Source organism: Clupea harengus, chromosome 19, assembly GCF_900700415.2.
Source record: "Clupea harengus chromosome 19, Ch_v2.0.2, whole genome shotgun sequence".
NCBI classification, from domain to species: Eukaryota; Metazoa; Chordata; class Actinopteri; order Clupeiformes; family Clupeidae; genus Clupea; species Clupea harengus.
Genome location: NC_045170.1, coordinates 7301061 through 7326060, shown reverse-complemented (window position 1 = coordinate 7326060; position 25000 = coordinate 7301061). Strand labels below are relative to the sequence as shown.

General features: G+C 47.1%; 2 protein-coding genes across 3 annotated transcripts in view; one reads left to right on the top strand and one right to left on the bottom strand.

The window, feature by feature from the left end:
- Positions 1 to 15498, top strand: part of cspg5b (chondroitin sulfate proteoglycan 5b) — a 29098-nt gene extending 13600 nt beyond the window's left edge. The window contains exons 3-7 of one of the 2 annotated variants that reach the window (XM_031586080.2): positions 5436 to 5624; positions 7100 to 7172; positions 9307 to 9366; positions 11745 to 11951; positions 15093 to 15498. In XM_031586080.2, coding sequence (XP_031441940.1) covers positions 5436 to 5624; positions 7100 to 7172; positions 9307 to 9366; positions 11745 to 11951; positions 15093 to 15374 — 811 coding nt within the window. In that variant the 3' untranslated portion in view covers positions 15375 to 15498. The remainder of the gene's footprint in view (positions 1 to 5435; positions 5625 to 7099; positions 7173 to 9306; positions 9367 to 11744; positions 11952 to 15092) is intronic. The other variant, XM_031586081.2, reaches the window with a different exon arrangement.
- A 1712-nt stretch (positions 15499 to 17210) lies between these two features.
- Positions 17211 to 25000, bottom strand: part of ptpn23b (protein tyrosine phosphatase, non-receptor type 23, b) — a 17225-nt gene continuing 9435 nt past the window's right edge. The window contains exons 13-20 of the mRNA XM_031586657.2: positions 24821 to 24935; positions 24558 to 24623; positions 23308 to 23447; positions 22507 to 22812; positions 22017 to 22171; positions 21137 to 21288; positions 20038 to 20217; positions 17211 to 19386 (exon numbers count right to left, since the gene is read on the bottom strand). Coding sequence (XP_031442517.2) covers positions 18204 to 19386; positions 20038 to 20217; positions 21137 to 21288; positions 22017 to 22171; positions 22507 to 22812; positions 23308 to 23447; positions 24558 to 24623; positions 24821 to 24935 — 2297 coding nt within the window. The 3' untranslated portion in view covers positions 17211 to 18203. The remainder of the gene's footprint in view (positions 19387 to 20037; positions 20218 to 21136; positions 21289 to 22016; positions 22172 to 22506; positions 22813 to 23307; positions 23448 to 24557; positions 24624 to 24820; positions 24936 to 25000) is intronic.

The following is a 25000-nucleotide window of genomic DNA, read 5'->3' as shown; positions in this document are numbered from 1 at the left end:
TGTGTGTGTGTGTGTGTGTGTGTGTGTGTGTGTGTGCATGGACATGTGTATGTGTGTATAAATGAAAGAGTAAATGTTTATATACCTTTATACTGGTGTGATTGTGCATGTTTGAGTGAGTGAGTGAGTGTGTGTCGGTAACTTATGTGCATGAGTCTGCAAACAGCTGGTAGCTCCTCAGGGTGCTTGTCCACTGCCTCTCCTACACACACACACACACACACACACACACACACACACACACACTCTCTCTCTCTCTCCTCAGGGCGCTTGTCCACTGCATCTTTGTATGTATTTGTCTCCAACACACACACACACACACACACACACACTCTCTCTCTCCTATACACACACACACTCTCTCTTTCTCTCCTACACACACGCTCTCTCTCTCTCTCTCTCTCTCTCTCTCTCCTTCACACACACCAACCAAATGTGTGTGTGTGAGATTTAGGCTTGGTATTGGAGTTCAGGTGAGGTGAGTCAGGTCAGTGTGTGGCTGGTCCCTGCATGGCTGAATACCTTTTCAATATGTGACACAGTGGAGCATTGTGTCACTGTCACTGTCACAATAACCAAACCCACACACACACAATCTCTCTGTCTTACACACACACACACACTCTCTCTCTCTTCTACACACACATGCTCTCTCTCTCTCCTACACACATGCACACATACTCTATCTCGCCCACACACACACACACACACACACACACACAGGAGGGACCAGAACAATGTTGGAGTATAAGTGGATGAATGAGTGTGTTTGATCGTGTGAGGGGGGGTGTCAGATGTGCTGGTGTGTTTATACAGTATGTGTGTGTGTGTGTGTGTGTGTGTCAGTGTTAATTTCGTTGACGAAAACTATGACGAAAAATATTCGTTAACGACCTTTTTCCCGGGACTAAGACGAGACTAAGACGTGACGAAAACGGATCTTTATAAATAAAAACTATGACTAAATCTATTTTAACTTTCGTTGACGAGACGAGACGAGACGAAAATGTTGGTGGTTGACTAAGTCACAATTGTTTTTTTTTTCTAAACTTGTATGCACATCATTGGTTGAATGTTGCCCGGTCCTGTATCTATCCCTCCTCCACATGCAAGTGACGCCCTAACAGACGTTATGATGGCTGAAGTTCAAACACTCGGTACTGGAAGAAAAATAAGAATAGATATCTGGACAGTCTTTAATTATAACTTGACAGAAAATAACACAATGCACCGCAATAACCGGAGAGAAACCTTGTGGCTTCAAAATAGGTGGGAAGAACACAACAAGAGGCACCTGAAAGCGCACAAGACAACCCTGCTATTTATGCCAAGGTAAATGAGCTAGTAACTGTCAATGATAATTAGCTAATGTTAACTAGTTATTAGAATATATTAGCCAACGTTAAGTTAACTTCAAAAGGGCAGTCGAGTGTATATGTTGTGTCAGCTTGTACAACTAGCTAGTCATTTTCGATTGAAACCTCCCGTTTGGCTTGGCAAATGAGTTCCAAAACGTTTAGCTAGCTAACGTTAGCTAACTATGAGGTAGCATAGCTAAGTTATACTAGCTATCGATTGCTAGCTAAGTTATACTAGCTATCGATAACTAGCTAGTAAACGCATTGCAGAATGGACTATAGGACAGGCCACGCATGACATTAATCAAGAAAAAATAAATGAATACGTGATTGGTTTACATATCCTTGTCTTTTTATGCAATTGTTATTATCATTGGCATTACTTTCAACTCTCAAACTATCTGTCTAGCTAAATATGTTGGTTATCAGATTGCACAGCAATTCATATGGAGGATATGTGGTTGATTTAACTAAGGCCAGGTAGGCATAGTAGTTGTATTGTGTTACCACATCATTTGAATCTTCAAAATCTAGACTTGATATTCTCTTATATTTTAATGATAATACTGTTAATTAAGTATTGCCTTCAAATTATTATTTACGTTGAATTCATTGGAATTCAGCTGTAGGCATATACTAGGAGATCTGTATTTTAGAGACTAATTGCATCCACAGTTTAAGTACTGCAAGCTTGACTATTATGCCATTGTAGACACAACACAAGGGGTCCCCGCGCCTGAGAAGGGAAGTAAAGGAGTTTAATGTGGCTATAAGATGGACTTTTAAATGTGACTAAAACTAGACTAAAATGTAATGAGACTTCGTCGACTAAAACTAGACTAAAATGTTCTGAGTTTTCGTCGACGAAAACTAGACTAAAACTAAGGAGGATAAAAATGACTAAAAGTGACTAAAACTAATATGCATTTTCGTCTAAAGACTAAGACTAAGACTAAATCTAAAATAGCTGCCAAAATTAACACTGGTGTGTGTGTGTGTGTAATCCATTCTGCAGTGTGGATGGATCATTGGGTGTGATGGATTTTGAGGCTTAATGCAGTTATGACTCAGATGAAGGCTTTAACCAGTAACTTGTCAGAGTGTGTGTATGTGCGCACACGTGTTTGTGTGAGTGTGTGTGTGTGTGAGTAAACACATGGATTTCCCACAGGCATCTCTATCATCACATTGATCTGTTTACTAGAGTATAGCTGGTAATGCTGCTTAAATATATTTGAATGTGTGTGTGTGTGTGTGTGTGTGTGTATGTTTGTGTGTATTTGTGTGTGTGTGTGTGTGTGTGTATGTGCATGTGTTTTTATGTGTGTGTGTGTGTGTGTGCATGTGTTTGTGTGTGTGTGTGTGTGTATGTGTTTGTGTGCATGTGTTTGTGTGTGTGTGTGCGTGTGTGTGTGTGTGTGTGTGTGCGTGTGTGTGTGTGTGTGTGTGTGTCTCCTCTCTGCCCTGCCTTCTCAGGTCACAACTTCTCAGAGGACAGTCTGCCAGGGCGTAGACGCTGGGCAATGCCCCTTCGGCATGGCCTCTCTGTGGCATCTGTCTCAGAGGGCATAGCCTCTGTGGGCATGGACAGTGGGCATAGCCTCTTAGGACATACTGCCTCTGGGCACAGGCTCTCTGTGGCATCTGTCTCAGAGGGCATAGCCTCTGTGGGTATAGTGTCTCGGGGCAGTTAGGGACTAGCCTTTGATCGTTGTCCCTTTGGGCAGAGACTGTGGGCATGGCTTCCCTTGGCCTCTCTGCTTATGCCCTCTGTGGGCATTGCCTATAAGAGCATAGTCTCTGGACGTGACCTTGCCTGGCGTAGCCTCTCCGTGCATTAAAGGAATAGTCTCTGGATGTGGTCTCTGGGTTGGGCTCTCCGTGCATTAAAGGCATAGTCTCTGGATGTGGCCTGGCATGGCGTAGCCTCTCCGTGCATTAAAGGCATAGTCTCTGGATGTGGCCTGGCATGGCCTCTCCGTGCATTAAAGGCAAAGTCTCTGATTGTGGTCTCTGGGTTGTGCTCTGCGTGCATTAAAGGCAAAGTCTCTGATTGTGGCTTGTCGTGGCCTCTCCATGCATATATAAGAGCATAGTCTCTGGGCATAGTCTAGTTCACATTCAAGTGTGCAGGTCCTTGCCATTGATTACTCTAATGCTATAACACAGATCCCACCCTTAGGACTTCATGTACTGGGTCTGTTTATTTGCAATTACTAACTTGCTTAAACTGAGCGCGTTTGCCTCAGGCTGCAATGACAATATCACTGTAACATGCTGCCAATGCTGCGGTGGTGGTAATATTCGTAACAACACATTGCAAATTGACTTACATCAGAGACAGGAAATATCTACTTTCAACACTGAAAACAAATTGCTTTCTGAGAGCCCCTGGCTTTCATTGGAAGCTGAATTTAAAATCAATTAATTTCTGATATTGTAAAGGATAACACTGACTGGAAATATAGACCACTTTGATTGTAAAGAGAGGGGATAGTAAAGAAAGTGTTGTCTTGTTGCTTCATTTTTGTCCTTTGCTGTAAAATAAATATGGAGATGACTCTTCATCACAGGGTAGAAGGGTGTTCAGCTTAAAGCAGCCAAATGCCCAGCGATGGAATAGGATTTTACTGCTGTGAGAATGAGCAGGGACAGAGAGAGAGAGACAGAAAGAGAGGGAGAGAAAAGAGAGAGAGAGAAGCAGTGATATGTAGAGAGAGAGAGGAAGAGAGAGAAAGGGGGTAGAGAGATATTGAGAGGGAGAGAAAGAGGGACAGAAGGAAAGATGAAAGACAGTGAAAGACTGAGAGGGAGTGAGAGAGGGTTAGAGAAGGTCAGAGGAAAAAGAGAAAGATGAAATAAATGATAAGGAGAGAGAAGGAGAGAAAGGGAGTGAGAAAAATGGGAAGAAGCATAGGGATAGAGAGATGATAAGGGGAGAGGAAGAGAGAGAGGGGGAGGGGGAGAGGGAGAAGTGGAGAGAGAGAGAAGGAGAGAGGGGGTGAGATAGGACCATCTGTCAGGTTCTGCAGCTTTACACAGTACTTTAGAGTACATAAGCTGTGTGAGAGGTTAAATTCCCCATCTCATATACAGTTACACACACACATACACATACACATGCATACATACACATACATAGTTATATACACACACACACACACACAACCATACAACCATGCACCCACACACATGTATACACGCTCATGCTCAACTACACACGCACACACATACACATACACACACACACACACACACACACACACACACACACACACACACACACACACAGATGGCTTACTGACTGAATACCAGTTTTCCAAGAGAGCAACGAAGTGTCCATGATTGCTCTTTCCCTGTTTCTTCCTCTCCATCCCTCGACCTCTCCCTGTCTCTATCTCCTCTCATCCCTTTCTCCTTCTCTTCTCCCCTCCCTGACTCCCTCTTTCTTTCCTCCCTTTCTCCTTCTATTCTCCTCTCTTTTCCGACTCTCTTGCTCTCCCCTCCTTTCTTCTCATCTCTCTGTTGTCTTATTTTCACCCTCCTCTCTCCTTCTATCGCCCTCTGTTTTTCTCTCTCTCTTCTCTGTTCCTCCCCTCTCTTGTTCTCTCTCTCCCTTTCTCTTTTTCTCTCTCCCTCCTCTCTCTTGTTCTCATTCTCTCCCTCTCTCCTCTCTCTCCCTCCCCTCTCTTCTTCTCTCTCTTTTCACTCTCTTCCAGATGTAATGTGCCCTCTTCTCTTGTTCTCTCTCTCTCCTCTCTCTCTCTCCCAGGTGTAATGTGCCCTTCTCTTGTTCTCTCTCTCTCCTTTCTCTCTCTCTCAGGTGTAATGTGCCCTTCTCTCTTGTTCTCTCTGCATCCCTCTCTCTCAGGTGTAATGTTCTCTCACTCCTCTCTTGTTCTCTCTGCATCCCTCTCTCTCAGGTGTAATGTTCTCTCACTCCTCTCTTGTTCTCTCTGCATCCCTCTCTCTCAGGTGTAATGTGCCCTTCTCTCTTGTTCTCTCTGCATCCCTCTCTCTCAGGTGTAATGTTCTCTCACTCCTCTCTTGTTCTCTCTGTGCATCCCTCTCTCCCAGGTGTAATTTGCAGGAGTATGTGTGGAATAAAGGCACGCGCTGTGAGGCCTTCATCACTGACTTCCAGGTCATGTGTCTGCTGGTGGGCGGAGCCTCACTCACAGTGCTCCTCCTCTTCATGATCATCGTCTTCTTCGCCAAACGCCTCCACATGCTGAGGCAAGAGAACACACGCCTCCGCCGCCGCAGGTGATTACACACACAAAGTCACACACACATCCACATACACACACACACTCATACACACACACATACACACACACACACACTCATACACACACACACACACATACACACACACACACACACACACACACACACACATACACACACACACACACACACACACACACATACACATACACATACACACACACACTCACACACACACAAACACATACACACACACACACACACACACATACACACACACACTTAGACCACATTTACACATAGCCGGGTATTTACAGAAACGAATATTTCTGCCCCTCCGTTTTCAAAAATAACGTGTACACACACAAGATCGTTTTCAAAAAAGTTTCTGTTTACATGAACCCGCATAAATACGCCCTTCTATGGAGGGATGCAGTAACTCCGAAAGAGACAGTAGTGATGAGCGCGACATTCGGAAGTTCTCATGCCATTCGTCCGGGAGGACGACTTCTTTCTCGAAGTTTTCCCACCAGACAGCAGTTCGCCCTGGTCGGATCCAAAACCGTTGGCGGCGACGTTGGCAGGCAATGTAGCCTACGTCTTGGGAGTGAAAACAGTAGAAAGACTGCTGACCTCCGTGCAGTTCTTCGCCTCTGCTCCTCCATATAGAAAAGCAGTTGTGCTTGTAAATACAAGCAGGCGTTTGCATTAACGTATAAATGAGCACTACCTTAACAGCATCCATGATCAGTAAGCAAACTAACTGTAAACATAGGACGCTCACATGATGTGATGCATTTTTATTCGCATACTGTGACGTTTGAGAACCTAAAACTCCGTTTGACCTAGTTCACACGCAAACACAAAAACGGAGTTTTCAGAAATCTCCACTTTGGCCGGAGTTTTTAGAAATGATCGTTTTCCGTGATAAAACCTCCATTTTCGTGTAAATGAAAGGCCAAAACGCATGAAAATATATGCGTTTTCCCATAGTGTAAACGGGGTATAAGACACACACACACACACGCACATGCACTTAGCTGATGTGTGACCGGACAGCTTTACTTATAGGTCTTTCATACCGACATTAAACCCCAGGGTTAAACCCGTGTTGACTTTTGGCATGAAAGGGTAATTTGCCTCTCAGCCCACCACATGACCTTTGACCCACCACATGACCTTTGGCCACCACACGACCTTTGGCCACTACACGACCTTTGGCCCCACCACATGACCTTTGGCCACCACACGACCTTTGGCCACCACACGACCTTTGGCCCCACCACACGACCTTTGGCCACCACACGACCTTTGGCCACCACATGACCGGGTCAAATAAGAGTTGGACCTGAGTTTGGTTTTGGTATGAATGGTACGACCTGGGGAGAAAAAAAGAGAAGTATAACCTACCAGCCGAGAATGCATGTAATCACACCATCCCTTCTCTCCTTCTCTCTCTCCCTCTCTCCCTCTCTCATTCTCTCCTCCTCCTCTCTCTCCCTCTCTCTCAGTAAATACCGGCCCCAGTCGGAGCATCACGATAACTTCTCGGTGTCCACCATTGCTGAGGGCTCCCAGGCAAACGTAAGGAATGTGTGTGACTCCCCGTCTAAACTGTCCCATGCTCGCCACCTGGCTTACTATGATAACGTTGTGTGTCAGGTAACGGTCTTCTCCTCTCCTTTTCTCTCCTCTCCTCTCCTTTTCTCTTATTGCACTCACTCTGTCTATATCTCCTTCTCTTCTCCTCTCTTCTCATCTCCTCTCTTCTCTTCTATCGCTCATCTTGGCCTTTTTTATTTTCTCTTCTCTTCCTCCTTCACACTCACTCTATCTGTATCCTCTTCTCTCCCCTCGTCTTTTTCTCATCTTCTGTTCTCCTCTCTGTTCTCCTTCTCTCTCCTAACTTCTCATCTCATCTCCACTTCTCTTCTATCGCCTTCTCACCTCCTCTGTTCTGTATCCTCCTCTCTTCTCCTCTTCTCCTCTTCCTCTTCTCTCTTCTCTTCTCTTCTCTCTTCTCCTCTCCTCTCCTCTCCTGTCTTCTCTTCTCTTCTCTGCTTCTTTCCTCCCTTCTCTTCTCTTCTTCTCTTCTCTTCTCTTCTCTGTTCTCTTCTCTTCTCTCTCCCCCTCCACTGTTCTGTTCTTTCCTCATTTCCTCTCTTCGTTGCTCTTCCTTTCTTTCTGCATGTAACTGAATGGCAAGATTGAATTCTGTGGTTTTATCGCTGACTGCTCCCTGCCTCTTTCACTCTCTCTCAGTTTCTCTGATATTTCCCTTTCAGTGTGTGTGTGTGTGTGTGTGAGTGTGTGTGTGTGTGTGTGTGTGAGAGAGAGAGTCTGCGCTAGTCTTTGTGTGGAATTGTGTGTAGATATTTACCCAAATCAAAACCACACTCATAGCTCAGTTTCCCTCAGCACTGACACTCCCCAGACTACCTCTGCAATAAGACCTCTAACAGAGGATGCAGGGACGTAGGGGACGCAGGGACGTAGGGGACACCCAGGCTAAGAAGGCACAGTACAAGAATTTTATGGTCAGAGTTCTGGCCCTGATGCGGCCCTGATGAGGCCCAGGTTAGGCTCGAGGACAGAGCCCTGGAGCATGAATAAGGCCAGAGGTCTGCATGAGCAGCAGGCTGGAATGGATCAGCATCTGGCCCTGATCTGTCAGACTTGCGGTCCGGGTCACATCGGTTCTAGTTCCAGGCCACATCTTGGGATTCTTAGTGTCTCTTAGTGATGCCACTTTGAGCATGCTCTGTAGAACACACACAGTGGGAACCAATCAAGAACACACACAGTGGGAACCAATAAAGAACAAACACAGTGGGAACCAATCAAGAGCAAACACAGGGGCAACCAATCAAGAACACACACAGTGGGAACCAATCAAGAGCAAACACAGTGGGAACCAATCAAGAACACACACAGTGGGAACCAATCAAGAGCAAACACAGTGGGAACCAATCAAGAGCAAACACAGTGGGAACCAATCAAGAGCAAACACAGTGGGAACCAATCAAGAACACACACAGTGGGAACCAATAAAGAACAAACACAGAGGATGCTGGAAAAGGCAGTCAGAGCCCTCTAGCCACTGTGCAAAGGGTTTGGCAGGGCCGCTGTTTCTCACAGACAGACCGGAGGTTTCACAGAAATAGGGGGAGGTCATATCAAGGGAAGTCAGTCCTCTTCAGCTGCTGAGCTGTGAGTGGTAGGGACACTTTCACAGAGACAGACAAGAGATTAGTGTGTGTGTGTGTGTGTGTGTGTGTGTGTGTGTGTGTGTGTGTGTGTGTGTGTGTGTGTGTGAGAGAGAGAGAGAGAGAGAGTCTGGGAAAACTAGTCTTTGTGTAGAATTGTGTGTAGAGACTACACTTTCACAGAGACAGACAAGAGGTTCGACTCAGATAGAGTTGAGATGAGTACCTTTAGCAGCTCAGTGTTGCTTACCACTGTTCAGATGCAGGCAGGACATCTGACTCAAACAAGGGGAGAAACAAGGGAAGACACAAGATAAAAGTCCAGCAATGTTTCTCAAAGACTGGAGGTTTTAATTGAAGAGGGGGCAACAAAGTCTCTTTAGTGGATGTGTGAGTCAATGCTCAGAAACAGACGATACAGACAATACATTAGAAAACAGGAAAGAAGTTTGATAAAGGTGCAGTGGTATTTGTCAATTTTGTAATGCTCTCCTGCCCCCTGCCCCCTGTAGAAGACTATGAACAGGTACACCTGGGAGTGTAAGACCAGAGACGAGACATACTGTTCAGAGGTAAGACCAATAAATCTGCGTTTCGCTCCCATGCTGCCATCTTGGCTCTGCGCAGTAAACCCACCCCCTGCCTGTAGTCTGCATAATCCTGCTTCTCTGCCGCCATTTTGGTGCAGTTTCTTCCTTCACAAACTCTCAGTCTCTAAGACCTTAGTCCCATTTTCCCCTTCCTCTAGTTTCAGAGGATGTGGCTCAGCCTTTCATCTTTCCTGTAGAGATTTGCATCACTATGCTAGCTAATGCTAATGAGCTAATCCCTGCAATCCTGCCTTTGCTTTGTAGCCTGATTAGCAGTTAGCTTGTAGTGACTCCTGCTGAGGTTTAGACGTCTTCTTTGCCCTCTGAGTTTTAACGAACCAGAAATCAATTGATTTAAATTGTTTGATTTATTATAACGTCATTAATAATCACATTACCAGTAATAACGATATATATATTACAGTGTCTCGTGGTGCTATACAGTACCCAGGGCCGTGGTAGGGAAACTGCAGACAGAAATGTATTCCGTCTGATATCTGTAACTCAGGACTGACCTTCTGTGCCTGGGCGGTCACCAAGAACCCAGCAGCACAAACCAACTAACACTTATGTATCTCTGCAACAACCATTATTGACCCCCATTCGCTTTCTGTATGTTTGGGCCGTCACACTCTGATTGATCCCTGATCAATACAGAGCAGGGTAGTCTGGCCCATTATTGCCCAGCCTGACGTTCAAGCACACGAGTCCATGTTACGTGTGACCCCAAACAGACTGTCCTGTGTGACTCTAACTGGACCAATCGATAGGTGGCACACTTTTAATTAGCGTTTATCCATAAAGCAAACACACGTGTGATCAGCAGTGACAGGGGTGCGTTTTCCCAAAACGTTTTTGTGTAATCCCAATTCTGGAAATGAACTCTAATGACCTCCACAGAGGCTGTACATGAGAACAAAGGTCTAGGTAGCTGCCTATAAAATATAATAGATTATATAAAATAAGATAATATAGTATACAATATCAAATAATCTCTGATTATAACAATTCATGAGATTATACAATAGATACGGATTTAGAAAAGGATCTACATCACAGAGAAGTAGATTGTATTTAGAAATTTAAAACCAGTGTTTTAAAGACTTCTTGCAAACTGACCACAATCTGAGACGGGGGTCTGTCCAGGGACCCTACTAATTTCATAGATGACATATTATTTTGTTGTTCTGTAAGCGAGTAATAATGGTTTAAAAGAAGTTTAGATGAACATAAGTGAACGTGAGTGGCTCCTGGCTCAGGTCCCGTAGGTCTGTGAGGTGAACTTCAGAAGGGATCTGACATTTGGAGGTTTCCTGTTGTTATGTGGCTGTCAGCACCTGCTTCAGTTTATCTCCTTGGGGGCCTGCCAGCCTTGGAATAATATGACATTTTCAAACGGAAACCTTCTCGCCCCTCTGAACTTTTAAAGGGGATGCTCCCTGGTCTGCGGCTCTTTCGTCTAAATGCCACAAATCCAGATGATGTTTGCTCTTCACTTACTGCTTAGAAGAGGAAAAACTGGACTTCAAATTTGGGCATAATTCAGCTTTAAAAAACAAACATGCTGTGTGATTCACCAAATCACCACCCTGTGAACATTTCTGAATGCATAACAAAGCCTGGAAATCTTCGTCATGAAGCTTTAACATAGCGGTGAAAATCTTTGTTGGCGAGTAGGGGATCATATTTGACATATTTTCCTGACAGTAACTGACACTGGGGCTGGTTAGGCTCTGATATCCGATCAAGAGTCGGCTAGTAATGCATTTATATTCATCAGATATCTGCTGTCATTGTATTGTAATAATAATAATAATAATAATATATATAATATATGCCTCCCTTGTGGGAAGGAGTCCAGTGCAGGACTGTGTTGTCAGTATAACTGTCAGTAACATGCTGATAGTCGTGAGGTTCAATCGGATGGTTTGGAGGACAGTCACACCCAACAGCATTGCCTAAAAAAATACCCTGTAAGCCATCAGTGTGTGTGGAGTGAAGTGTGTTTGTGTGTATTGAGTGGTGTGTGCATATGGACTACTGTAGAATAGAATAGACTTTATTTGTCATTGTGCATTAGATACACAATGAAATGTGTGTGTGTGTATGTTTGTATATGTATGAAGTCGTGTCTGTGTGGGTGTATGGAATGGTGTGTGTGTGTGTGTGTGTGTGTGTGTGTGTGTGTGTGTGTGTGTGTGTGTGTGAGAGAGTGTGTGAGAGTGTGTGTGTGTGTGTGTGTGTGTGTGTGTGTGTGTGTGTGTGTGTGTGTGTGTGTGTGACTGTGTGTGTGTGTGTGTGTGTGTATATGAAGTGTGTGGAACAGAGCTAACCCTGGGAAGCTGCGTGTCTCTCCGCAGGAGGAGCCAGGAAAGGAGGAGGGGCCTGTGAAGTCTCCGTCCGTTGTGGACTCGGTGAAGTTGTCGCCCTCTAAGGAGGACGAGCCCCTCACCATCCAGAACTCCGTCACCCCCACTTACGAGAACAGCAAACCCATCTCCGATGACATGGACCTGGCCTCCGACGACAAGGATCTGGCCTCCGATGACAAGGACCTGGCCGTCGAGGTAAACTCACTGGACAACAGCACAGTGTAGTTCCACTCCCTACCACAGGGTGGCGCTATTCGGCTCCAAAGCGACACCCAAGCAGTATTCTACCAACAGCCTATCAGCTCACAGCACTGCTATGTGATCCACTGGGTGCAGCGCTGTACTACCTACCAAGCATCTGTCAGCAGTGCTAGAAGAATTTACACACAACAACCAATCAAAACATACCCAAGTTTCCTCCAGCAAAGAGTGTCATAGAACATTAAAAGTTCCAGCCAATCAGAACAGGGCTTTGCTCCACCATCACCTTGTCTGCAAATAGTGGTGCTATGTCAGCAGACAGTTATCACACAATAGCATTCAGCTAGCATTAACACCACCTGACTCATATCACCGCGTTGCAGTACCACCCTTCACCATATGGTGGCGCTATGCTGTGCTTTCACATGCTGGACACAGCTCCTCCCCTCCTGCACTTCTTCTCCTCAGCTCTGTCTCGCTGTTTCATGTTGTCACGCTAAGTCATGCTACGTCACACTATGCTACGCAATGTCAATGCTAAGTCTTGCTAAGTCTCACTATGCTACGCAATGTCACTGCTGTCTGACTGACCTCTGACCTTTTCAACTTTTGACCTCTGAAAAGTTGCTGTCCCCCCCTCTGTTCAGCCTTACTCCCCTGTGCATGCAATGCTGTTAATTACTGTACAAAACTGGATTTATGGAGAGAGAAAACAAAACAAAAAAAAACATACTAGAGACAGTACATCTGTTGTTACCGTGTGCACAGTTTTGATGTTTGTAAGACTAATTTTGTGAGTCTGTATTAACATTAAAGATATAATGCTTGGATTGCTATATTCAATATACACAGGCAGTATTAGCCAGACAACTCAGTGGCTTGTTTTTGATTAATGTGGTCTAATCATTTGATGTATTGCAATTTTTTTCTTTTTTTTTACTCTTTTTTTGAGAAAACACAGATTGCAGTTAATAAAAAACAAGATTTGTTTAAATATTCCCTTTCTCCTTGCGCATTCCTAATATTAACCCATCACTACCCTTCTGCCAGTTTCCACCTCACTTCTTACAGCCCTCTCTCTCTTCCCCTCTCTCTCACTTGCTCTCTCTCTCTCTTCCCCTCTCTCTTCCTTGCTCTCTCTCTCTCTCTCTTCCCATCGCCTTCTTGCACTCTTTCCGTCCTGCTCATGCACGGCTTATGGCTAACATTGCTCTCCTCCCCGTTAGCTGTCACCCCTGAGCCGGTTCTGACCCTGATCCAGATGTGCCTGTGCCAGATTAGGCCCAGATATGTGCCAGATCCACACCAGATTAGGCCCAAATATGTGCCAGATCCACACCAGATCAACACCAGATCAACACCAGATCCACGCCAGATCAGGGCCATATCAGGCCCAGGGTCGGTTCTGACTCGCACTGCTCTAATGCTGCTCAAGGTGGTAAAGCCCAGTATCTCTGAGGGCAACACAGGGACAAGGTAAACTCACACGAAAACAGAACTGAAGAGAAACGAAAGAGAAAAATGCACCGTGAAACAACACACAGCACATGTATTTATCGCTCATTGCTCACCGGCTCAGGTCTGGCTCAGGTCTGGCGCAGGTCTGGCTCAGGTCTGGCTCAGGTCTGGCCCTGGCGTGGCTCCAGTTCAGGACTAGGTCTGTGTGGCATCAGCTCAGAGTCGTTTTAGATCTCCTGTTTCCTGTTTTCCTGTGTCCTGTTTCCTGTTACCGAGTTCCTAAAGCTGACCTGAGAGAGCAGGTAACACCAAGGTTCGATTCCCAGGGAACACACACAGGCTGCTAATGAAGATGTGTATCTGCGCTGTAAGTTGCTTTGGATAAAAGTGTCTGCTGAATGGAGAGTTGTAGATGTAGCCGCCCTGGGCTTCATCCCTCCAACTAGGGAGACAAGTCACAGACAGACGGTTCCTGCTTCGGTGGACAAGGAACATAGAACCTAGAACCGTGTAACCACAGAGAACAGATACCGTGAAACAGCCTTGTTATCTTAGCGCTGCATTCCGATTAAACAAAACACACACACATGCATACACTCACGCACATACTGACACACTTTAGCGTTTCAAACTGCTACTCAAATCCTTTCATCAACTCTAGCACACACTTTAGCCTTTCAAACTGCTACTCAAATCCTTTCATAAACTCTAGCACACACTTTAGCCTTTCAAACTGCTTCTCAAATCCTTTCATCAACTCTAGCACACACTTTAGCGTTTCAAACTGCTTCTCAAATCCTTTCATCAACTCTAGCACACTTAATCTGCGTGACACGCTCAGGAGACATGTTTGAGCTGATCTCACCTGCATGTATTCCCCACTAAGAAGACCTGGTGAGACATTTGGGTGAGCAGGAGGAGGGGTAGTGGGTCTGGTGTGCATTTCTGTGGGCACAGAATGATTTGGAGTTAGGCACACACACACACACACGCACACACGCACACACACAACCCTTCTCGTAAGGCTGAGTCTGTTGGCAGCAGGACTTCACACACTCTCTGCTGGAGAGGTTAGTGGCCCATAAACAAGGTGTGTGTGATAGTGCCTGTGTACATGACTATGTTTATTTATCTGTGTATCCATGGGAACTACCATTTGTGTGTGAGTATTGCTATGTGTGTTTTTGTAGGGTTGTTAGTATTGCTATGTGTGTTTGTAGGTGTGTGAGTATTGCTGTGTGTTTGTAGGTGTGTGAGTATTGCTGTGTGTGTTTGTAGGTGTATGCATATGCATTGTGTTCATTGTGAAGTGAAAATGTGTGATTGTGTTCACAGTAAATATGTATAATGTATGTTCAGTGAAAGTGTGTGTGTGTTTATGTTAAGTTTATTGGCATGTGCAGGATATATGCATATGTGTGTGTGTGTGTGTGTGTGTGTGTGCATGTGTGTGTGTGTGTTGTGTGTGTGTGTGTGTGTGTGTGTGTGTGTGTGTGTGTGTGTGTGTGTGTGCATGTGTGTGTTGCTGTAACAGGATGTGTAGTATAGTGTAGTGGTGTGAGTGTATTACATGTGTATATGCTATGTTGCATACAGTATGAATGTGTGTTTACAGTAAATGTGTAATTGCATGTATGTATGTGTGTGTGTGTGTGTGTGTGTGTGTGTGTGTAACAGGAAGGTGTAACTATAGACATGGAGCTCCTCCTGCCTAAGGAGGTGAAGATGCACCCTCCGTCCAGCCCCCCACTGAATTATAACGTCTTCCTGTACAAGCTGCCCAAATCGCCCGTCCTCCCACGCCCCAGGGGGCGCTCTTCAGGCACGGGGGGCACCCTGTCGCAGCTGAGCCCCCGACGGAGCTCCGAACCCGGCTACAGCCCCGTCAGTACCCGCTCGCTGCCCCTGCTGCCCTCCAGCCCGTCCAACCCACGGCTGGGCAAAGCCTGCACACCCTGACCCGACCCGACCAAGCCCTCAACTCTACACACTCCATGCCAACTCTGTGACCTTCAGCTCTGCATGAGCAGCCTCAGACTGATGAGGCCAGTGTGTGTGTGTGTGTGTGTGTGTGTGTGAGAGAGAGAGAGAGACGTTTGTACATTTGTGTGTGTGTATGTGTTTGAGAGAGAGAAGTTTGTACGTTTGTATGTGTGTGGTGTGTGTGTGTGTGTGTGTGTGTGTGTGTGTGTGTGTGTGTGAGAGAGAGAAGTTTGTACCCTTGTGTGTGTGTGTGTGTGTGAGAGAGAGAAGTTTGGACATTTGAGTGTGTGTACATGTGTGAGTGTGTATGTGTGTGTGTGTGTGTGTGTGTGTGTGTGAGGGAGGGAGAGAGAAACAAAGCCTGACCTTCACACCTGACCCTGTGTGTAACCTCAGCTCAACCTCCTACTGACTTTAAAAGAAGTTGATCAGAAACTCACCTTCAGGTTGCATGACTTTGCATGACCCCCACATGACTGGTACCTGACCGGAGGAGAATTGAACATGTCAACTTCAAATTAAAACTCAGCGTTGACTTGTCATCACAGAGGTAAAACACACACCCGTCTGTTTCGGCTCTCGTCCTGATCTGGTGCAGATCGGCATCAAACACACACACACACACATCGCTGTCATGAAATCAAACACACACACACACAAACACACACATCTGACCTTCTGGGGTAGCATAGGCTGCCTTAGGGGTAGGATGTCAACTGTGTACTGGGTGACCATGTGCTTGACCACACCTGTCAAGATACCTTCATTCACACTCCAGTCACACACACTCCACTGATGTGAGCCATAATTATACACACACACACACACACACACACACAGTGTCAATATAACTTTATTTACATAGTAACTTACTGAAAGTCAGACTATAGGCTTGACAGTGATATTGATCACAGTTTCAGGGTTATGCACACTAATTGCTGGACACTAACGGATAACAAGGTCATTTTTTTCATGTTTTGAATATTCGATTAATACCTGTTTTCTTTTTCAAAATAAAACTTATGTCCTGTAAAGAACTGTCAGCGGATTGACTTCCTTGACTGGGTGGAATGGCTGTGTGTGTGTGTGTGCTGTATGTGAGAGGGAGGGAGAGAGAGAGGGGGGAAGAGAGAGTGTGAGAGGGAACGGGAGAGAAAGTGTGTGTGTGAAAGGGGAGGAAGAGAGAGTGTGTATGAGGGAGAGAGTGTGAGAGAGAGGGGGGGGGGGAGTGTGAGAGAGGGGGGGGAAGAGTGTGAGAGAGAGGGAGCGAGAGAGAATGTGTGTGAGAGAGAGAGGGGAAGAGAGAGATGTTAGACAGTGGCAGTGACCCACATTTAGCGAGACATTGATGAAAAGAGAGTGAATATGTGTGTTTGAGCAGAGAAGGACAACCCTCATGCGTGTGTAATCAGGGGAATGAAAATTAGAAACCAAACACACACGAACGCACACACACACACACACTCGCACTCACATTCAGTGTTGCATTTTGACTAAAGCCCTCACTTGGAAACTGGGTCATTCTCACTCTGTCACTGTGCATGACCAGCTAACTGATGAGGCCCGTGAGTGTGTGTGTGTGTGTGTGTGTGTGTGTGTGAGAGAGAGCGACAGTGGGAGGGAGACAGACAGACAGAGAGATAGATGTGTGTTAACATGGAATGGAGAACGTGAGTGAATGTGTGTGTGTGTGTGTGAGAGAGAGATAGGAAGAGAGAGGTGGAGACAGGGAGAGGTGTCTGTATCAAAGTAAGCACAGAGGCTATCACTGCATAAAACCATAACACACACATACACACACACACACAAAGGTAAATGCTTAAATGCCAGTTTAATGCTTTGAAAAAAGTATATGTACATGACTACATAGAACAGAAACAAGCGAACGCTGAAAATTGTTTGTGTGTGTGTGTGTGTGTGTGTGTGTGTGTGTGTGTGTGTGTGTGTCTGCAAGAGTAAGGTCTGTGATTACAACATACAGAATACACATTGATTCCATGACTCAAATGGAACAACAGACAAAAACACGCAGAGAGACTCATAGTCGTAGTGTGTCTATGGCGATAAATGATGACATGAATATGTAACTTTATTTTTCATACGTCCAGTAACAGTGAATTGTGTTCAGCTTAAAGGTTCCATCAAGGGAGTGCGAGAGAAAAGAGGGAAGGAGAGAGAGTGAGAGAGAGGGAGGGAATGAGGGGAAAGGCGAAAGAGAGAGGGAGAGAGGTGAGATGTATGCACACATAATAATGATCACTAGAGGGTCCTGGGAATGACGAGCCAGTGTAAGTGTAGTGTGTGCCAACGGATAAGATATAGGATATGATATTTAGTGTGGGACGGTAGTGTGTGTGTGTGTGTGTGTGTGTGTGTGTGTGTGTGTGTGTGTGTGTGTGTGTGTGTGTGTGTTCAGTTCAGATCTTCTGGAAATTCCACAGAGGGTCCAGGTCACTCAGGAGGTCGCTGTGTTTGGTGACTCCGTTGGCTTCTTTACTTCCTGTTTCACTGGGGGCGGGCTCTGCAACGCCGTACTTCGGTTCCATCTGGTGGAGAGAGTGAGGTGGTCCATTGATTGGTTGAGAGAGTTGATTGGCAGAGGCAGCAAACTCTCCCTGCTGTGGAAGTGCTCCCTCTGGTGGCTGTAGGTTGAGCCTCTCCAATCTGGCCTGTAGTGGATCTACTCCAGCTAGGGACCCCTCCACAGACGGCATGCCCAGCTGTGATGCTCCGATGTCGGGCACAGAAGCAGCCGTGGTCCCCCGGCCCTCCATAGAGCCAGGAGGCTGAAACTGAGCTACACTATTAGCGGACGCAGGAGGGAGAGGGGTGATGGGCACGGACCCTGGGGGACCGGTTGCCGTGGTAACGGCCATCCCGGACGATGGAGTGCTGACCTGCTGAGGGACCAGAGGCTGCTGGAGGTCGGGGGGTGGTGCGTGGGCGGACATAGGGGGGTGGTTGGGGTGGGGCATTAGGTTTGGGTGGGGTTGTGGATGCATGAGGGGCTGAGGGGCATACAAGGGCATGCCACCCTGGACTGGCACACCACCTGCTGGAAGGGGCATTCTCTGCTGCGAAGCCGGGTACCCGAAAGGCATCTGGGGGTAGTTTTGGGCAGAGGGGGGCAGGTAGCCCACCCCATGCTGGGCTTGAGGAGAGTAGACAGGCCCCGGAGTTTGCCCGGGCATGGGCATGGGCATTCTGTGTGGGGCTGTAGTCATGCCCTGGTGCTGCGGTACACCCTGGGGTGCCTGGTTCTGGCCTGGCATGGCAGGCTGGTAAGGGTGACGGGCCGGCGGGTTGGCAAGGCTCTGCGCTGGCTGCTGTAAAGGCATGCCAGGGTAGCCAGGGAGTCCTGTGTGCCCTGGAAAAGATGCCCTGACAGGAGGGGTGGGCATACCAGCAGTGTGAGGGGGGAAATACTGCTGGTAAGGGGGGCCGAGGGGCATGGGAGGGGCAGAAGAACCCATATGGTGACCTCTGGGGGGCCTGGGTGACCTCTGGGGGGCCAGGGTACTGAGGGGTGAGATGAGGAGGGGGCATCTGGCCTGGTCTGGGGTTATTTTGCCCCATCTGAGGCGAGGGCATGTAGCCCCCAGGCATCATGGGATGTTGAGAGAGGGTGCCCGGAACCTGTTGCCATGGAGACGGGACGTATCCAAACGAAGGCGTCTGCATGACATTTGGCTGGCTGCCAGCCGGCGGCTGACTGTGGGGTGCTCCCCCTGGTGGCTGGGGGGTTGCTGGGTGGGTTTGGGGCATACGAGGGGGGCAGGAGAAAGGCTGCCGCCCCATCTGGACATCCAGAGGGGCAGGTGGTGCCCCGGGGGGCCAGGAGAGGGGTCCAGAAATGCCCCCAGGGAGGAGGGAGGGGTTTGGGAGAGGGGCGGCGTGGAGTCGGGGGTCTGGAAGGCTGGAGGGGGAGGAGCCTCGGTCTGGGAGGGGCTTTGGGGCTGAGGGTCTGGAAGGAGCTTTGCCAACCGCCCTGCACAAACACACAACAGGGAATGAGTTACATTTATAATATAGATGCTCATAAACACAGACACACACACATATGCGTGGTCATAAACACACACACACACACACATTTGCGTGCTAATAAACACAGACACACACACATCTGCATGCTTCTAAACACAGACACACATACACATCTGCGTGCTTATAAACACAGACACACACACATCTGCATGCTTCTAAAACAGACACACACAAATACATCTGCAAGCTCATAAACACAAACACACACACACACACACGTCTGCGTGCTCATAAACACAGACACACATCCTCGTGCTAGTAAAGACAGACACACACACACACACACGTCTGTGTGGTCATAAACACACACACATCTGTGTGCTCATAAACACACACACACACACACACACACACACACACACACACACACACACACACACACACACACACACACACACACACACACACACACACACACACACACACACACACACACACACACACACGTCTGTGTACTCATAAACACACACAAACACACACACACACACACTAAGACACACACACGTCTGTGTACTCATAAACACGTACACACACACACACACACACACACACACTAAGACACACACACGTCTGTGTGCTCATAAACACGTACCTGTCTAACAGTCGGAGTCTCTCCTGCTCCCGCTCCTGGCTCTGCTCTTTGGCCCTCTGCAGCAGGGCGGAGCATTTACCCAGAAGCCCCTGGTAGAAGCTCCGCCCCTCCTCCGCCTTCCGCAGGAGATCCTCGTAGGCCTCCGATGACATCAGCAAGCCCCGGACAGTACGTTCCCACCTGACACACACACACACACAGACACACACACACGCGTAAATATGTGTTACGACACAGTTTTTTTTCCCTGACTGGCAGAAAAAAGGGGTTTGTTTCAGCACCGCGGACAGCTCCCCAAAGCTACAACAGCGAACTGCAATCGCCCGTTCCCAGGTCCGTGGACAGTGAAACGACAACACTTAAAGGCAATCCCCTCCCTATTTCAGCACCACGGACAGCTGCCTGCATGCAGGGCTCCTGAGCACCTCCATGTGATGCGTATTAGGCCCACCTGAACAGGAGGAGCCACGAACACAGACACAGCCTAATGCTGTCTAAGTCTCTATCTAGTTTACTATAGAGCAGTGGTTCTTAACCTTATTGGAGGTACTGAACCCTGCAAGCTTCATCAGTGCATTCACCGAACCCTTCGTAATTGGAAAAAATAAAATATGATTTCTTCAAAACATAGGTATATATATAAAAACGACGAGACATTGCTAGTGTGAACCGGGCTATACTGTGTGTGTTTTGATCCCTGCCGAACCCCTGAGAGTGACTCAACGAACCCCTGGGGTTCGATCGAACCCAGGTTAAGAACCACTGCTATAGAGGATTATTTCCTCCTGTGGGTGTCCTGTTTGTGTTTCCTGACATGGCCATCACTACGAGGTGGCATTACTACAACAGGCATTGTTGTGCCATTTTAATGAGCAAGTTTTTACAAACCCTAAATCAAAACTCCCTAACAGAAGAAGAATATATGTGTATTTCTTGAACACTATACAGACCTGAATACTATAAATTAAGTTGAAATGAAATGAACATTGACAATTATTACAGATCTTTCTCTCTGAACCAACCAGCCCTTCTATTTGTGTGAGTGTGTGTGTGTGTATTAGTGTGTGTGTGTGTGTGTGTGTGTGTGTGTAATACTCACTTTGCGTGTGTGTCCTGCAGGTGTTTGCGCACTGGAGCAGTGTGCACATTGGACTCAGTCAGGGCTTTCAGGATGTTCTCCTGAGCAGACAGGTTCTGCTGGATATACACCTGCAGCTGAGAATACTTCTGCAACTGCTCCTCAAACACAGCCTGAGAGAGAGAGGGGGAGAGAGAGAGAGAGAGAGAGAGAGAGAGAGAAAGAGAGAGAGAGGCTTAACACTTCTTTATTAAACCATTGCCTAACTTCATCACATAATTACACCATTAAATCACATCAAACATTATATACTCCAACCAACAGGGTTCACACCATTACATTCATAAAAGCTCAGCTCCTCCCTCACACTTTGAGAGATAGAGGGAGAAAGAGAAAGAGAAGAGAGAGAGAGGGCGAAAGAGAGAGACGAGACAAGAAAAGAAGGATAGAAAAACGTCAGGATAGAGACAAAGGCAGAGCGGGAAACAAGAGGCCATCTAATGAAGCGGAAGGCAAACCCATGCTGCCTGAACACATGATGGAACACCAGGGGCTACTGATGGAACACCATGGGCTAGTGATGGAACACCACGGGCTAGTGATGGAACACCACGGGCTAGTGATGGAACACCAGGGGCTACTAATGGAACACCATGGGCTAGTGATGGAACACCACGGGCTAGTGATGGAACACCACGGGCTAGTGATGGAACATTATGGGCTAGTGATGGAACACCACGGCTACTAATAATAATAATAATAATAATAAAACTTTATTTATATAGCACCTTTCATGCAAAAGAATGCAGCTCAAAGTGCTTTACAGCAAAATGGAATGGAATACTAATGGAACACCCCGGGCTAGTGATGGAACACCAGGGGCTAGTGATGGAACATCTACCTTCATCTGGGCACGCTCTGTGGTGACCAGGACACCGGTGATGTCATCTTTATGGATGAGGTCACGAAGCTGCTGCTCCAACGACAGTCGTTGCCCGCGCATTTCATTCACTTTCCCCAGGATCCTTTGCATCTGCTGCAGAACAGCTGTGTCATCTAAAGACAAGAGACAGTTACACAAACATTCACACACACATTATACATAAACTGATTATTTTAAACTGATTTTCTTACCTGCACACAAGCCCACTTACCAGCCCAACTGCACACACACACACACACACACAAACAGTGATTGCATGTGCGTGTTTGAGTGTCCCTGTGTGTGCTTGTGTGCTTGTGAGCTTGTGTGCTTGAGTGCGAGTGTGTTTTGTGTGTGTTTATGTAGCTGAGCACAGATCCATCCCTTCCTGTTGTCGGCAAAAACACAGGCACACACGCACGCACACACACAGACACACACACACACACACACACACACACTCACGTACCTTCAGTGAGTGTGGGCGCGGGCAGGCTGTCTCTGAGCTGCGGTAAAGGTCCCTGCAGCAGGCGTAGATTGGGCAGGTGCTGGCTCATGTGTGTGTGCAGCTCCGTGTTGGTGTGTGTGGCGTCGGCGTGCGCCTGCTCGTAGCGCTGCAAATCCTTCTGAACCTCCTCCAGAGGGGCGGGGCTCGGCAGGGGCGGGGTGTTGCCAAGCACCTCCCCCAAACTCTTCTCAGCCGCCGCCTCCTCCTCAAGCACCTCCCCCACCTCGCCCAGCTTCTCCTCGACATCTGCGTTGACTCCCGCCAACTCTGCCCAAACACAGACACAAACACATCAAACACACACAACCACACGCCACACACACACACACACACACACACACACACACACACACACACACACACACACACACACACACACACACACACACACACACACACACACACACACACACACACCACACACACGTCAAACATACATGAAACACACGCCCCCCACACACACACACACCAATCACACGCCAAAAACAAGTATTTTCAGGCAGCTGTTACTTGTAAACAATGCATTGCATACCTGGGATGTGTGTGCAACGTTGTCTGTGTGTGTGTGAGCATAGAGTGAGATTAGGCTTGTGGGGGGGCATCTGTGTGTGTGTGTGTGTGTGTGTGTGTGTGTATGTACTGTACGACAGATTGGAAGTGTGTTTGTGTATGTGTGTGTGTGGGTGTGTGCGTGTATGTACTGTACGATTGAAAGTATGTGTGTGTCGGTGTGTGTGTGTGTGTGTGTGTGTGTGTACCCACCCTGCATTGCTTTCACCAGACTCTGCACAGCGTTGACTTTGACGCTGAGCGCAGCACACTTCTCCATCAGGGACTCGGGCAGCACCCCAAACACACTCACGTCCGTCACACACTCCAGAGACAGAGAGTCCATGAACTGCCTACACACCCCCCGGCACACACAGAAGAGAAGAGAAGAGAACACAACCTCACTTTCTGCGATGTTACTAATGATGATTAAAAGCTACACCGTGTTAATAATGAGGTTTTCGAAACATCTGTTCTGTCCTGTCCTGTCCTGTCCTGTCCTGTCCTGTCCTGTCCTGTCCTGTCCTGACCTGACCTGACCTGACCTGACCTGACCTGTCCTGACCTGTCCTGACCTGTCCTGTCCTGTTTCGGGAGGAGCCCATAGGGATGATTGACAGATGTCACTCACTCCTACTTCCGCTTTCTATGAGATTTAAACCTTCCTTACCTGTTTACTAGACCACGCATACTATCAGCACTCTAAATCAGGCATTCCCATGGGTGAACTAGTGAAAACATGATTAATGATGCGATGATTGCGATTTCTCCTTGTGTATTTATTTTCTAGTGTTGCCGACCTCTGCCTGTCTTACGAACCCTGCTTTTGCCTTCTCCCTACTGGACTCTCTGCAAACGCCTGCCTGTGTACCAAAACCCCAACCTGACCCACACCGAGCCCTGTCGTCGCCTTCTCCTTGTTCGATTTGTTTGCCTGCCTTTGGACTGTCTACCCGTGTACCGCTAACTCTGCTTGTAAAAATGGTTGCCTATTCCTTACCCCTGTGTCCAAGTCGTGCGATTAAGTTCTGAAGTCTGTCATTGTGTCGTTCGTTACAACTAGGTTATATTTCCAAGCTTTCATTTATGATTTAGCCCTAGAGCGGGTCAATTACAAGTTTAATGAACAATATGAAATGGTAGAGACATGACCGCTTTGGATCATTGACATAAAGGATGTGTAAAAGGGTCATGATTCATTACCCTCCAGGCTTTAAAAAAAACAAGGGAACCCCATATATGAAAGTCTGCATGTTGTGTGTGTATGTTGTGTGTTCTGTATGTGTTTTGTATGTGTTGTGTGTGTGTGTGTGTTGTGTGTTATGTGTTGAGTGTGTTGTAATCGTGTGTTCTGTATGTGTGTGTGTGTGTGTGTGTTGTGTGTTATGTGTTGAGTGTGTTGTAATCGTGTGTTCTGTATGTGTGTGTGTGTGTGTGTGTGTGTGTGTGTGTGAGTGACATACTCCAGCGCCTCGTTCTTGCTCTCAATCTTGGCCACGACCTCTCTCAGCAGTTTGGCCTTCTCCTCACTGATAGGGGTGGGGTTTAAGCAGGAAGGGGAGGGGCAAATTAAAATGGGTGTGGTTTAGGAAGAAAACAAGATACATTATTGAAGCAAGATATTAAAAACTACACCCCAAAAACAAACATTCTTTCACATACTCACCCAGGCACACACACACACACACACACACACACACACACACACACACACACACACACACACCTGTAGAGAGAGGAGGCCTCGTGTGCTGCCATGGGGACGAGTTTGTTGAAGAGGTCAGGACCAGTCACACTGGGGTCAGTGGGGTTCACGGGCAACGCCTTCACCAGGGAGGCTCCTGACACACACACACACACACACACACACACACACACACACACACACACACACACACACACACAC